Below are 12,697 nucleotides of genomic sequence, written 5' to 3'. Positions count from 1 at the left end.
GTATTGAAATCAATTATATTATGCCATAATATCAAATTGTTTATTATAATGCACATTTATCTTTAATTGACTCTTCCATTCAAAACATCTTGACACTTTGATATCTCAGAATTATAATAGTGCCCCACTGGACAGTTATAGATCTGCAATTGGTTCTTGATGCACAGGCAGTACTCATCACTAGAGGTGGTATTGGGACAGCTGAGAACCTCAAAGTCCCTGCACTGATGGACTCTTTCACTCACGCAGGTCAAGATCCTGGCATCGAAGTGGAAACCAGATGGGCAGGTAATGAGCTCTAGTTCTCCAGCAACGCATTTGCAGTACTCAATCTCGGAAGTTCGGAAGGGACATTCGTATCGGGTGTTATCTACACATTTCTTGGTCTCCCTGACTTGTAGTTCCTTACCCATAGACCGAGAGTCAGGAACACAACTGTAACTGTTGAAAACGAAACCCTCGCGGCACTTCATCATCAGAGGATATAGGGAATTGGGGGTATAATTTGCGCAGACATAGAAGTACCGATTGTCCGCCGGCCAGGCACCCACTTGTCCAGATCGATCGCAGGTATACTGCTGCTCGGTGCATTGTGCACTCTCCCGGGGAACGGCACAGGATTCTTCGAGAGTGGAGTAACCAGATCCATCCGAACACAGACGAGGGGTGTCCACACTCTGATCGCTGCACTCGTGATACTTCCTGCAGTCGTAGGGATCGGGAAAAACTCCCGCCTGCTGGCAGTTGAAAGGACCTCTCTTAGGCACCCGGCACTGGGCTTGCCAGGTGCATCCGAAGGTTCCCTCGTCGCTGCAGAAGAAATTGTGGTTCGACTCGCAGCCCAGCATCGATATGGTTTCCCAGTTCCCGGTGGTATCTCGAAGACAATACCCCAAAGTGGTGCAGTTCAGACAAACGAAGCCGGACAGACGCACATCCTGGCAGGGGTTATCATCAGCCTTAGCTGATCCAACCACCAGGACACTTAGGAGTAGAAAAACTGGGAGCGAAGACCTCATTGCGAAGACTGTTGGTTGGGTCAACTGGCTGTCTGTCTTTTATAGCACCCTCTAATCAGAAAGACATATGTCTTTGACTTAATTAAATCGATAAGCTCTTCAAAGGTATGTTTAATATTATCAAGCTGGTGAAGTACCGCTTATTTCAACGTTTGTATTATTTCAGAAAGATTACTTATTATTATCAAGATCTGAGAAAATGTTTTCAATAATTGGATATGAAGTAATCAAATTTATTTAAAGTTTTGCTAGCTATTTACTTTTATAGGACCTTCTTATGAGACAGACAAATTTCCTCATCAGTATATAACTAGTTATTACATATAATAACCAAGATCTGCTTAATTTATTTCAATTAGTATCCAGAGCCATAGGATGGATCCCCGAATAAACAATGTCTCGGACATTTTTCCGTAGAGCGTTCCATATTCGTTTTCCCCTATAACTAAAATATAAATTGCAAAGAAGTTCTATAAATAATGTCATCCTAATAAGAAATTGTTATTGGTTTTATCAATGACTTTTAACGTACTTTCAAGAAAAAAGGATTTTCTAGCGTATCTTGGTACACTTCTTCACTACTTGTACTGCCGACCACATTGGTTAATATAAAAATCCCTAACTTGCTCTTTATATGACACAAACAAAATATTTTTCTTTGTCCTTCTATCGATTTTGTGATTAATTTATTTATAAGTTATAAGGTTTTTCTTTCGAAGAACAAATAAAATACAGGGTGGCAACCACTTTAGCAAGTCCCCAGGACGCAGGAGGACAACTCGGGGCGGAAGTAGGTGCCCGCGGGACAGTCCATGTGCCGCAGGGTTCCATTCAGGGCCGAGCAGTAGTAGTACTTCCGGCAATCGTTTCCGTCGGCTATCAAGCCCACGTGCTGGCAGGTGTTGGGCAGCACGGAGAAGTCATCGTCATTGGGATCCTCGATGATCACCGAGGGATCATCCGTGTTCGGTGGAAGGACATTCGATCCGCTGCGGCAGACGTAGTCCACGAAGGTCTCTCCATCGTTGCACCGGTGCAGTGAGGGGTAAATGACAATGGTGTCGTTCAAGTTCTGGTTAACCGTCGACTTGCACACGTAGAAGATATTGGGGTTAGTGGGCCAGGGGGCCACGTGGCCGGCGTTGGGGCAGTAGTACTGTCGCTGCAGGCAGACGGTGTCACTCAGGGTCAGGGTGCACTGACCCGTCCTCGCGTCGAAGGCCCTGTCATTCCCGCAATCCACAGCAGCGGCCACCAGAGTGGCGCCCACAAAGTAGCACATGTGGTACTTCTGGCAGTCGTAGGGATCGGGGAAGATGCCCTGCGAGGTGCACTGGAAGTTGCCCTCAATCCCGAATGGATGACAGGGTCCTGTTTCGTTGGTGCAGCTCCCCAGTCGGGCATTGCAGTAGTACCCATTGGCCACGTCGCAGGACTCCACCGGGATGTTCACCCATCCATTCGAGTGACGCACACAGGTAGCCAGTAGCTCGCAGGATTCGCAGATGGGTCCAGGACTCTGGCGGCCCTCGCAGGAGTTCGTCTCCCGCGGCTGAATGCGTCGGGTGGTCACAGTGGCTCCCATTAAAAGAGCCACCAGGTTGAGCAGTAGCTAAGGAGGAGGAATGAAATTAAAAGTTAGCCCATTAGAACATTGTTAAATAACGATGGTTTAATTGATTATCGCCAAAAATTTCTCTTCAAAGTTCATTTAATAAATATTCCTTTAAATGTTTGAGTATTAAAAAGAGACTTTTTTATATAACACATGTCTCGTGGATTCAATGAAGTTCCAATTAAAACTTGAAACCCGATTGGCTTATCCTATTCCAAAATCCAGCAATACATACCAAGCTCACTAATAGTTTATTTAAGAACATGATGACGTATTCCTTTTTCTTTATTTTCTTGTATATTTAGGTCCAGCTCCCACGAGAATCTTCGATTGTCTGGTTCCAAGTTCCTCTGGTGACAGCAATAAAAGCCCCAAAATAGCAGACTTTAGATAGCGTTTTATATCTTTCGTGTGTTTTTGTTTGCCTATCAACTTTCAAAAGTCAATGAGAGTTGGGCAAAGTGGCAATCGCTGCGACGATTCTAATTACAACAACTAGGTTGGAATGCCGCAATGATGAGTGAGTAAACCATATTTACTAGAAAATGGCACATCAAGATTTGAGTCGAGTAGGTGTTTAATGAGTCAACACAGCGGGATTTGGTTTGGTCGTGATATTTAGAGTACTTTTAAGTGTTTTTGGATAAATATTTGTCTTTAATTTCTTTCAATAATGCTGGTAAAAAAAACTTTAAGCGGTAAAAAAACCGATAAATATTTAACGTATCTTATCCTGCTTAAGTGCTAATTATATTTTCTATTATGCATTGTAACTTCGGTTTGAGACTACCTAAATTTAGTGAATTCCCTTTCCTTTTATATGAGAAACAGAAAGTATTTATAAATCCAAATGTTATTTCTAATTGTATTCTTTCTTTTTTAACCACTAAATCTTGACCAAAGATGTCCATCAAAAATAAATAATTAAGATAAAGAATAAACGTAACTTCATCAAGATCTTTTCTACAGTTTTTAATACATTTTAATTTTATATATTAAAGGTAAGGTGTTTCAAATTTAACCGCCATTTGAATTACGCGGGAAAAACAAATTTTGCAGTGTAAATTCAGGGCTGGTCGAAGGCATTTGGTGTTTTACCCATTTCGCCACCTGGTCTCACTAAACACCCCCGCAAATAAAAAGGAGGAGCAGGAGCAAAAGGACAAAGGATGACCAAGATTCCAGGCAGCAATCTGGAGTTCGTCCGCGAGGAGGACTTCGTGGAGTACTACATATTCCCCAAGATCCCGGACAACCTGCAAGATGAGGGCATTCTGCGCAAACTGATGCTCCAGGTCCGCAATGAGATCTCTGCCATTGTGAAGGAAAAGTCCATGGAGCGCAGCTATTTGTGGCACAAGGACGAGTTCCAGCTGCAGATCCGGATGGGAGGTGCCGAGGAGCGGCTGCTGAACGAGGAGACTAACCCGGAAGAGGAGGCGGAACTGGGTATGCACGCTTTTCTATAAATAGCACCGATTTCTGCATTCTAAACTATGTATGTGCATTCCATGTCCCCGCCCAGGTGACCTCCCGCCCCATTTCCACGGCGTAACCCACTACGGCGACAACATCAGCGACGAGTGGTTCATCGTGTATCTACTCACCGAGATCACACGTGCTCGCGGGGATTGCATTGCCCGGGTCAGCGATTCGGATGGCGAGTTTCTGCTCATCGAGGCGGCGGATGCCCTGCCCGACTGGGCCTCGCCGGAGACCTGCGAGCAGCGTGTCTACCTGGTCGGCGGCTGCCTGCAACTGCTCCAGAACTCGGCCGCCAGCAGCCAGGACAAGCCGTTGACCATGGCCACTGCTGTACAACGTATACGAATGAATCCCACCCTGTATCGCTGCTCGCGGGAGATCCAGTCCTGCATTGATTCCAGACTCAAGGAGTACCAGATCGCCCAGCCGCACTTCTCCATCCACCGGCAGGTGCTGGAACTCCCGCGCAGTGCTGCACAGCTTCTGAAGCAGCAGCCCAGACTCCTCTCCTCGGCGGTGCGGGCTTTCTGCGAACGGGACTCCCTGGACGTCAAGGCACTGCGCACCATGCGCTATTTCCCACCGGAGGCCGCACGCCTGCGCACCAATGTGCGCTTCACCCGCTGTCTGTACGCCATGTTGTCGCACCAGCAGTATCTCCCTGAAAAGCGTCTCGGTTGGAATCTCACAGATCCCGTGGCCCATCCGGAGCGTTACAAAGAACAACTGCTGGGCGTGAAGCTGGCCAGCGGACTGGAGATCTTGGCCACCCAGGCCAAGCGGTTGGAGGGCCAACAGCTGGAGGACATGCCTGCTTGGCGTTCGTATCTGCGCAGCCTGCAGGGCAAGGGATACTTCCGCAACAACATCGAGGGCAGTGCCGAGTACCAGGAGCTGCTAAACAAGGCCAAGGATTACTTCCGCGGCAACCAGGCGCGTTTTCGTACAGCTCCGCGGGCGGGAGCAGAGATCCTGGACCTGTTACTCCATCCAACGGAGGCCGCTTCCGAGGAACTTCGCGATGAAGAGAACAACCTTCAACCCAGCGACTCGGATGATTGGCTAAACATCAGCGCCGAGGACTTGGACTCCATGCTGCAGGATCGCTACGGACCCAAAAAGCTCTACAAGCCGAATGGCCAAATGAATGCCGAGGAGTTCACCAAGCAGTTGGCCGAGTTCCTCGATCGACAGTCCAACTACGAGGGTATCGAACACCGCGGTCTCGAGGAGCCGGAGCTGGATTCCGACGATGACGAGCCGCCGCCGCAGGCCAAGACTTCCACGGGCTTGGGGGCAAAGGTGAAGAAGAATCCCTCCATGCGGAAGGCCTGCCAGCGCAACTCGCTCATCCAGCAGGAGGAGCCGGACAGCACACATGTGCGGAACTTCTTGGACTTTGTCATTCCCGAGGACAACTGGGATTCCACATCGGAGATGAGCGACTATGCGGATGAGGACGACATGGAAAATAATCTGAATGCCCTCTCTGGTGGCGGCAGTGTTTTCCCCCTTGACCGACAGATCCAATCGTACATGGAGCAAATGGACAGGGAGCTGGCTCAGACCAGCGTGGGCAAGTCCTTCCACGGCAAGCAGAAGAAAGCTCCTCCCCAGGCGGATGAGGACGATTTCGACGACATTGAGGACTTTGAGCCCATCAATATCAATGTGAACACGCTGCGCAACATGATGGACAGCTATCAGTCGCAGGTGGGCGGCGCCGGGCCCGTCTCCAATCTGTTTAGCGCCATGGGCGTGGGCATGTCCGCTGGCGAGGATCAGGAGCCCAAGGATATCTCCGAGTCGGCCGTGTAAGCGGTTTTACAGGGATTAGTCTAGTCTTAAGTCCATCAAATAAACGTAAATGTGAATAATTGAGTGTAATGTGAAGAGTATTCTTAATTGCTACTTTTGATAACTAATCCTTAGAAGCAGGCACAAAGTTTCCATAGTCACGTCTGACCTTCATGGGTGGCTCGTTGCTGGGGGGGTCATTGCGTTGGCTATGGTCATGGGAGCGCTTGTAGCCACCAGATCCGGATCCTCCGTCATAGCGATCCCGATCCCGGCGATCTCTGGGATCGTATCTGTTGTTTCGCCGGTTGTCTGCGTGGATAAGTGGGTTAGTTAGCTATAAATAGGCACTGAGCTACCCGGGAACCTACCCCTGAAACCTCTGTCCTGGTTGTTGTGGTATCCAGCTCCTCCCCGCCGCTGCCAGCCCCTGTCGCCACCGCCTCTGCGATTTCCGTTGTAGCGATTGTTGTGGTGGTGTCCATGTCCATGTCCACCTCCTCCTCCACCTCCGCCACCCTGGAAACCTCCTCCTCCTCCACCCATCCAGTTCTCCACAATTGGCGGTTCCGGCAGTGGTTTGCTGCAGTGGGCCATAAACTCCGGATCCTCGTCTGTGAAGCGACCCGCAAACTCCAGCTCACAGGATTCCAGGAAGTTGACGTCCCTCTCCACCAGGCGGTTTATCTTTCGGTTCGGATCGACCATTTTTCTGAGATATATCCAAATACAGTCCCCTCGATTTTGATTTTCATATGTTTCAATGGCCACCAAACACAGCTGTTTGTGCGTTCACCAACGTTATTTCCGTCACTGTGATTGTCGTCAAGTCACGACACCGGTGTGAGAAACAGTTATCGGTTAGAAATCACTTTCTTTTTAAAATATCAACAACATTTTTATTATTTTAAGCTCAAATGTATTAGATTCACACAAAGTTATGGGGAGCATCAGTGATAAAGAATTATATTTCTTATGTTTATTACAAGTAATTATTTATACTACAAAATACTTTAGAGCATTGATACACAATTTGTAAAATTAAAATTATTTATTAAATTAAAATACAAAATAAATCACTAAATCTAAGGCACCTGCTGAACGCGCCCACCTCAGCAATGTGTGTGCAGTATTTTCCATCCACCACAGTGCGGTCACACTGCTCGAAACACTATTTTGCGGGGGCGAGTTTTCCGCGGAAAAATGTTATTAATTAAGCAGTCGAACAAGTCCCGATGCTTCGCCCGCCAGCAGTAGACAGCAGAACATGTTCCCGCCTCGTCGCCACAGCGAATCACGGATCACAGCCCACACACACGCCCAGAATCCGGAGGAGGGAAAGGGAAGGAGTCGGAGCCCCCGGAGATTCGGATTCCACCACTAGCCATGGAGCAATCTGTGTCCGCCCGCTGGCTGCGACGCTATCGCGCCTTCTTCCTCATCCTGCTGCTCATCGTTGCCATCCAGTTGTTCCTGGCCTACAAATCCCTGGACATCGTGGGCGGCGGTTCGGGCTCCGGATTCGATGCGGCTGAGACGCCAGCCAGTCCGCCCCCGCCGCTGTCCCAGGAGCGAGTCCAGCCACCACCCAGGACCAAACTAACTGCCCAGCAACTGGGCTTCCAGCCAGAGTGCGACATCCTCGCCCGGGAGGCCATCTCGGCCCTGCAGCGCGCCAAAACGAAAGACTGTCGGGAACACATCGCGCAAATTGCCTGCGCCATCCAAGCCGGACGCTTCTATGCCCCGCAACTCCGGAGCAGCTGTCCGGCGGGCAATCACACGGCCAACGTTTCCCTAGGCTGCTATAAGGACGAGAAGGATCGTCGTCTGCTGGCCGGCTACTACAGCAGCTCCAAGACGTCCAATTCCCCCGCCAAATGCGTGGAGCTGTGCCTGCAGAGTGGCTACCCCTATGCAGGAGTCCAGTATGGACGCGAGTGCTTCTGCGGCTTCGATACGCCGCCGAGGGCAGCGAAGATACCCGACTCCAGCTGCAACACAAAGTGCCTGGGCAACGCCAAGGAGATCTGTGGAGGATACTACGCCATGAACATCTACGAGACCGGCATAGCCAGTGAGTACTATGGAGGAGTTGAATGTATTTTGAGCTGAGAATATTTGTAGTATTCTACGTGTTTTCGAAAAGAATAATGCTCTCCCTTATCACTTGTGTACCCAACTAAAATTCTTAAATCACGTTTACCGACCCATAAATATTCTTTATATACTGCTTTAAATTGTTAGATTGTAATTTCCCAATGGCAAGATTACTTTTCACTTAATTGGATAGTTATGAACGCTGACTGATGGCTTACCTAGTCAAAAAAAGTAAATCTAGATATGCATTTTAACGTTATCTTACTATTAAAGTTATTCGTTCTCACGCTATACGGTATTATCTTAAAGCAATACCACGAAACTATAGATATCTTTTAAATGTTTGGCTAACCTGCTTAGATATGTGATCTTAAGATAAGAAATTTTATCGATTTTACAGAGAAAAGTCGCAAAATAATATATTTTCCTTATAGAAACCTCTTAACCTATGCCTTCTCTTGCAGAGTTCACCGCCCAGCTGGCGGCCACCACTCCTCCGCCGGGAATGAAGCGCGTGCGGATCGCATTTCTGCTGACGCTCAATGGAAGAGCGCTGCGTCAGGTGCATCGCCTTCTGAAGGCGCTCTATGCTCCGGAGCACGTCTACTACATTCATGTGGACGAGGTGGGTCAACGGCCGGAACTCGGCAATTAAAGCGCGCTCAATTAATTGCGCTAATTTGCACAATTTAACACACTGGCGGCCAAAATAGTTGGTCACTAAAATTGATTTATATATGGTGTGGTTTACAGCTAACAAACCGACTATATCAGAAATGCCTTGATCTACATAGTTACTTGTTATATAAACTGTCTTGTTTAATGCGGAAAAGTGCACAATCAGCACTGCATTTAATTCACATTGTATACTAATTGCCTGGCCCACAAACAGAATATTACGATTGAGTTCTGCCCGGTTTATGAAAGTGTCTACGTAGCTTTGATACTATATATATTATATTATTTAAGTATTCTAATTGAATGTACCTTGTATATCCCCTTAGCGCCAAGATTACCTGTACCGGAAGCTGCTGGAGCTGGAGTCAAAGTTTCCCAACATCCGTTTGGCGCGAAAGCGTTTCTCCACCATTTGGGGAGGAGCATCTCTGCTGACCATGTTGCTCCAGTGCATGGAGGATCTCCTGCAGTCCAACTGGCACTGGGACTTTGTGATCAACCTGAGCGAAAGCGATTTCCCGGTTAAGACGCTTGACAAGTTGGTGGATTTCCTAAGTGCCAATCCGGGGAGGAACTTTGTCAAGGGCCACGGCCGGGAGACGCAAAAGTTCATCCAGAAGCAGGGTCTGGACAAGACCTTCGTGGAGTGCGACACGCACATGTGGAGGATAGGAGATCGCAAGCTGCCAGCGGGCATCCAAGTGGACGGAGGTAGTGATTGGGTGGCGCTGTCGCGACCTTTCGTGGCCTATGTCACCCATCCCAAGGAGGAGGATGAGCTGCTGCAGGCCCTTCTCAAGCTCTTTCGGCACACCCTGCTGCCTGCGGAGTCCTTTTTCCACACGGTTCTCAGGAACACGCAGCACTGCACCAGCTATGTGGACAACAACCTGCATGTGACGAACTGGAAACGGAAGCAGGGATGCAAGTGCCAGTACAAACATGTGGTGGATTGGTGCGGATGCAGCCCGAATGATTTTAAGCCGGAAGATTGGCCCAGGCTGCAGTCGACAGAGCAGAAATCCCTCTTCTTCGCTCGAAAGTTTGAGCCTGTGATTAACCAGGCTGTGCTGCTGCAGCTGGAGGAATGGCTCTACGGACCGTACACCAGCGAGTATGCCAATCTGCACGGCTACTGGCAGTCTCTGTATCACCACGAGGATGTCCACGGATCAGGGGATGATTTGGCCAGAAGCATAGGTGACAGCGTTATGCGTCTATCTGCTCGTCAGACCAAATTGGATCCCCTAGAGTTGATCGAACTCACTCACTACCTCCACCGGGATCAGTACAAGGGATTCCTGGTGCGCTACAGAGCCAGAGGATCATCGGGAAAACCGCTGCATTTGGAGACGCGAGTACGTCCGATGCAGCAAGGCAAGCTGGCGAGGAATGCCCGCTTCAGCAAGAGATTACGCAACTTTGAGGTCTCCACGGACTTCGATCAAAAGGAGCAAGTGGCCCGCAACTTTGGGAAGCTCTTAGGTCCACAAAGTGATCTGCTACTGAGTTACACACTGCAGGCCACCGCGGATTCGGGAGCAGCGTCCCACTCATACAACCTCACCCTGCTGTGGATAGATCCGCTGGGTCGCTTGCAGGATTTTAACGAACTGCATGTCGAAGACTCCACCAGCGATGTGATAAATCACTCGAAAACCCTGCTCAAACATCCAATCACGCCCGGGATCTGGACAGCCAAGTTGATAGGACGCAACTCCATCTATGCGCAGCTCAAGTTCCTAATAGCCCCAATGGCCTACTACAGGGGATATCCCTTGGAAAAATCCTCGGAAGCTGAGAAGCTAAACGCCGGCTTGTCCGTGGCACTGCCCGAGGACTTCGAGATGCCCGTCGAGTGGCAGCAGCATCTCCAAACCGACGATGAGCAGTTTACCATGCGTGAGGAGTCCCTGGCCAAGGGGCGGATGCTGGGGCAGGAGCTTCACAGTTGGATTGACGGCTTGGTCGGGCAGTTCTTTCAGCTCCGCGAGAGCTGCTTGGTGGAGACGGACACCGAGGTATCCCTGCCGCTCTGCAGCGATGTCGCCTGGAGCTCACTGGCTCCCGATCCCAAGAGCGATGTGGATGCCCTGCTCAAATGAGCCGTTGCCATTTATCAGTTTTGTTATTAATTCTCTAGTGTAAATACTCGCCAAGATTTAGAAACCGATATGCAATTAACCATTTTTTGATAGCTCCTTTTTGTCCTTAATGTTTTCGTATAGATTGTTGTGATAAATGTGAACTTTTAAGCGCCATCTTGACCGGATGCGGAACTCCGCCGCTCCATTTGTAATTTGATTTTATCAATAGTAGAGCATAGAGCATTTTGAAGTAGTTAAGTTAGTTAGATTTGAACGAACGCCTTGTAAATACGCAACGCACTGGACACCAAAAGATCGCATTGCAGCCAAATATCGTGGAGGCAATCCAGAGTTAACTGTACATAAGGTTAGCTAGACGCAATTCCTTAACTAAGTCATAAGCTAGGCAGCGGCAGCACCACCAGATAGCAATTGAATCAATCTGTATTCACAATGTTTCTTCGATTTTTTGATTCACATATCAAGTTATCCAAAATAAATGAGCAATTCTACATGTACTAAAGTGGTCGTTCAAAGATTCATTCTGCTCCTCATCCGAGGTTGAACACACCCCTTGGCGGAACGCGGAACTTTGGGGCCGGAATTCCAGGTATTTGATGTATTTAGTAGGTTAGACTTAAGTAGACTTAAAGCCAAGGCTATTTGTACTGCCGTTCGCTGCTGGCGGGCAGCCTAGATGCACAGATCCTCGTCCGGATCCTCCTCATCGAAGTCGTCGTCAGCATCGGGTGTGTATATTATGTTGCCCTCGGTCGGCTCACTGGTGCTGAAATAAAGAAGATCATATCGTCAAATAAGCCAATCTTATTTTCAGATATCCACTCACCGTTCATATGGCAGGGTGAGTGCGTTGCGGGCCACCATCTCATCCTCGTCAAGCTCGATTTTGAAGGTGCTGCTGGCTGGCTCTGGGGTTTGCTCCGCCTCCGGGGTAGGCTGTTTGGGTGAGACACCTGTGGGCAGCCCTTCGTCAAGCGGCGTCACCTGGAACTGGGTCTTGCTGACCTGGCAGGCGAACCGCCTGTTGGACACCCCGCCACCGGGTTTGCGCGATATCAGTGACAGTAGCTTGTCCGTCTCCAGGCGAAGCACCAACTCCGCCAGGTACTCGCAGCCAGCCAGGATGTACTCGGCATGGGGATGCTGGAGGTGCTGCGGAGAGGCCCAGAGGAACACACGACGCACGTGCTCCGAGCGACGCAGGCGGTTGAGGAAGCTAAAGATGAAGGCGGGCGACTGGTAGCACAGCAGGTCGGCCAGTGTGGGCAGGATGACGTTGAAGCCGGTGGGTTTCCCTGATCCTGAGCCCGGAGTGCCCGCATCCAGGTCACCGGTCTCTCCCGCCGGCGTGTTGTTGTTGTTGTTTTGGTTGGCGCACTCGGCGATCAGTGCCTCGAAGGTGGCCACGTGCTTCAGGCTGATGCCGGTGGGCAGGGTCTTGATGGTCTCCGCCCCCTGGCCCTGTTCGTGCAGCAGGCTGCCGATGAACTTGAGGGCAATGCGCTCCCGATTTAGCTCATCTGTGTGCGAGGGGAAAGCAAAGGTGAGGAGGAGCACATAAGTTGGCAGGCGTTACTGGGGACTTCCCCACCTTGGACTCACCTATTACGAGGACCACTTTTTGTTTGGTCACCAGCAGGTTGGAGAGCATTTTGCCAGCATTTATTGGGTGATTGCTTTATTATTTTAAATTGTTTTAAATTGTGCTTTTTGCTGAAGCTGCCAGTGCTATAAGGCGTTAAGGTATTTTGAAACCTATTGAGAGGGTCACACTGGAGCTGTAAGTTAATCCAGGGCTGGGTAGTATATGTTTGCCTTGCTTAAATTAAATTAAATATTATTTATGATTTTCAAAAATCAAATTCAACCTTATCTTTAAGCCCTAATTATTTTTG

At 49.1% G+C, this 12,697-nt stretch overlaps 6 protein-coding genes across 6 annotated transcripts; 2 read left to right on the top strand and 4 right to left on the bottom strand.

The window, feature by feature from the left end:
- Positions 1–36: 36 nt before the first annotated feature.
- On the bottom strand, positions 37–1,025 carry LOC108012693 (uncharacterized). The gene has a single exon (XM_017078120.4). The coding sequence runs from the start codon at positions 1,017–1,019 to the stop codon at positions 63–65; it is 957 nt and encodes a 318-aa protein (XP_016933609.2). The 5' UTR covers positions 1,020–1,025; the 3' UTR covers positions 37–62.
- A 703-nt stretch (positions 1,026–1,728) lies between these two features.
- On the bottom strand, positions 1,729–3,090 carry LOC108012728 (uncharacterized). The gene is made up of 2 exons (XM_017078160.4): positions 2,870–3,090; positions 1,729–2,631 (listed from the first exon to the last, which is right to left on the bottom strand). Exons 1-2 carry the CDS (start codon positions 2,897–2,899, stop codon positions 1,768–1,770), a joined length of 894 nt encoding a protein of 297 aa, XP_016933649.2. The 5' UTR covers positions 2,900–3,090; the 3' UTR covers positions 1,729–1,767.
- A 644-nt stretch (positions 3,091–3,734) lies between these two features.
- On the top strand, positions 3,735–6,006 carry ecd (ecdysoneless cell cycle regulator). The gene is made up of 2 exons (XM_017079414.4): positions 3,735–4,083; positions 4,160–6,006. Exons 1-2 carry the CDS (start codon positions 3,804–3,806, stop codon positions 5,935–5,937), a joined length of 2,058 nt encoding a protein of 685 aa, XP_016934903.2. The 5' UTR covers positions 3,735–3,803; the 3' UTR covers positions 5,938–6,006.
- On the bottom strand, positions 5,984–6,718 carry LOC108013520 (heterogeneous nuclear ribonucleoprotein A2 homolog 1). Its single transcript, XM_017079415.4, has 2 exons — positions 6,288–6,718; positions 5,984–6,228 (listed from the first exon to the last, which is right to left on the bottom strand). The coding sequence occupies exons 1-2, from the start codon at positions 6,622–6,624 to the stop codon at positions 6,041–6,043; spliced, it is 525 nt and encodes a 174-aa protein (XP_016934904.2). The 5' UTR covers positions 6,625–6,718; the 3' UTR covers positions 5,984–6,040.
- A 335-nt stretch (positions 6,719–7,053) lies between these two features.
- On the top strand, positions 7,054–11,304 carry oxt (Xylosyltransferase oxt). Its single transcript, XM_017078747.4, has 3 exons — positions 7,054–7,993; positions 8,481–8,641; positions 9,021–11,304. The coding sequence occupies exons 1-3, from the start codon at positions 7,303–7,305 to the stop codon at positions 10,797–10,799; spliced, it is 2,631 nt and encodes an 876-aa protein (XP_016934236.2). The 5' UTR covers positions 7,054–7,302; the 3' UTR covers positions 10,800–11,304.
- Elp5 (Elongator complex protein 5) lies at positions 11,208–12,564 on the bottom strand. The gene is made up of 3 exons (XM_017078751.4): positions 12,405–12,564; positions 11,629–12,322; positions 11,208–11,568 (listed from the first exon to the last, which is right to left on the bottom strand). The coding sequence occupies exons 1-3, from the start codon at positions 12,451–12,453 to the stop codon at positions 11,475–11,477; spliced, it is 837 nt and encodes a 278-aa protein (XP_016934240.2). The 5' UTR covers positions 12,454–12,564; the 3' UTR covers positions 11,208–11,474.
- Between the last annotated feature and the right edge of the window lie 133 nt (positions 12,565–12,697).

Source organism: Drosophila suzukii, chromosome 3 (genome assembly GCF_043229965.1).
Source record: "Drosophila suzukii chromosome 3, CBGP_Dsuzu_IsoJpt1.0, whole genome shotgun sequence".
NCBI lineage: Eukaryota > Metazoa > Arthropoda > Insecta > Diptera > Drosophilidae > Drosophila > Drosophila suzukii.
Note: the sequence above shows the minus strand (reverse complement) of the source record. Positions and strands in the feature narration are given on the sequence as shown.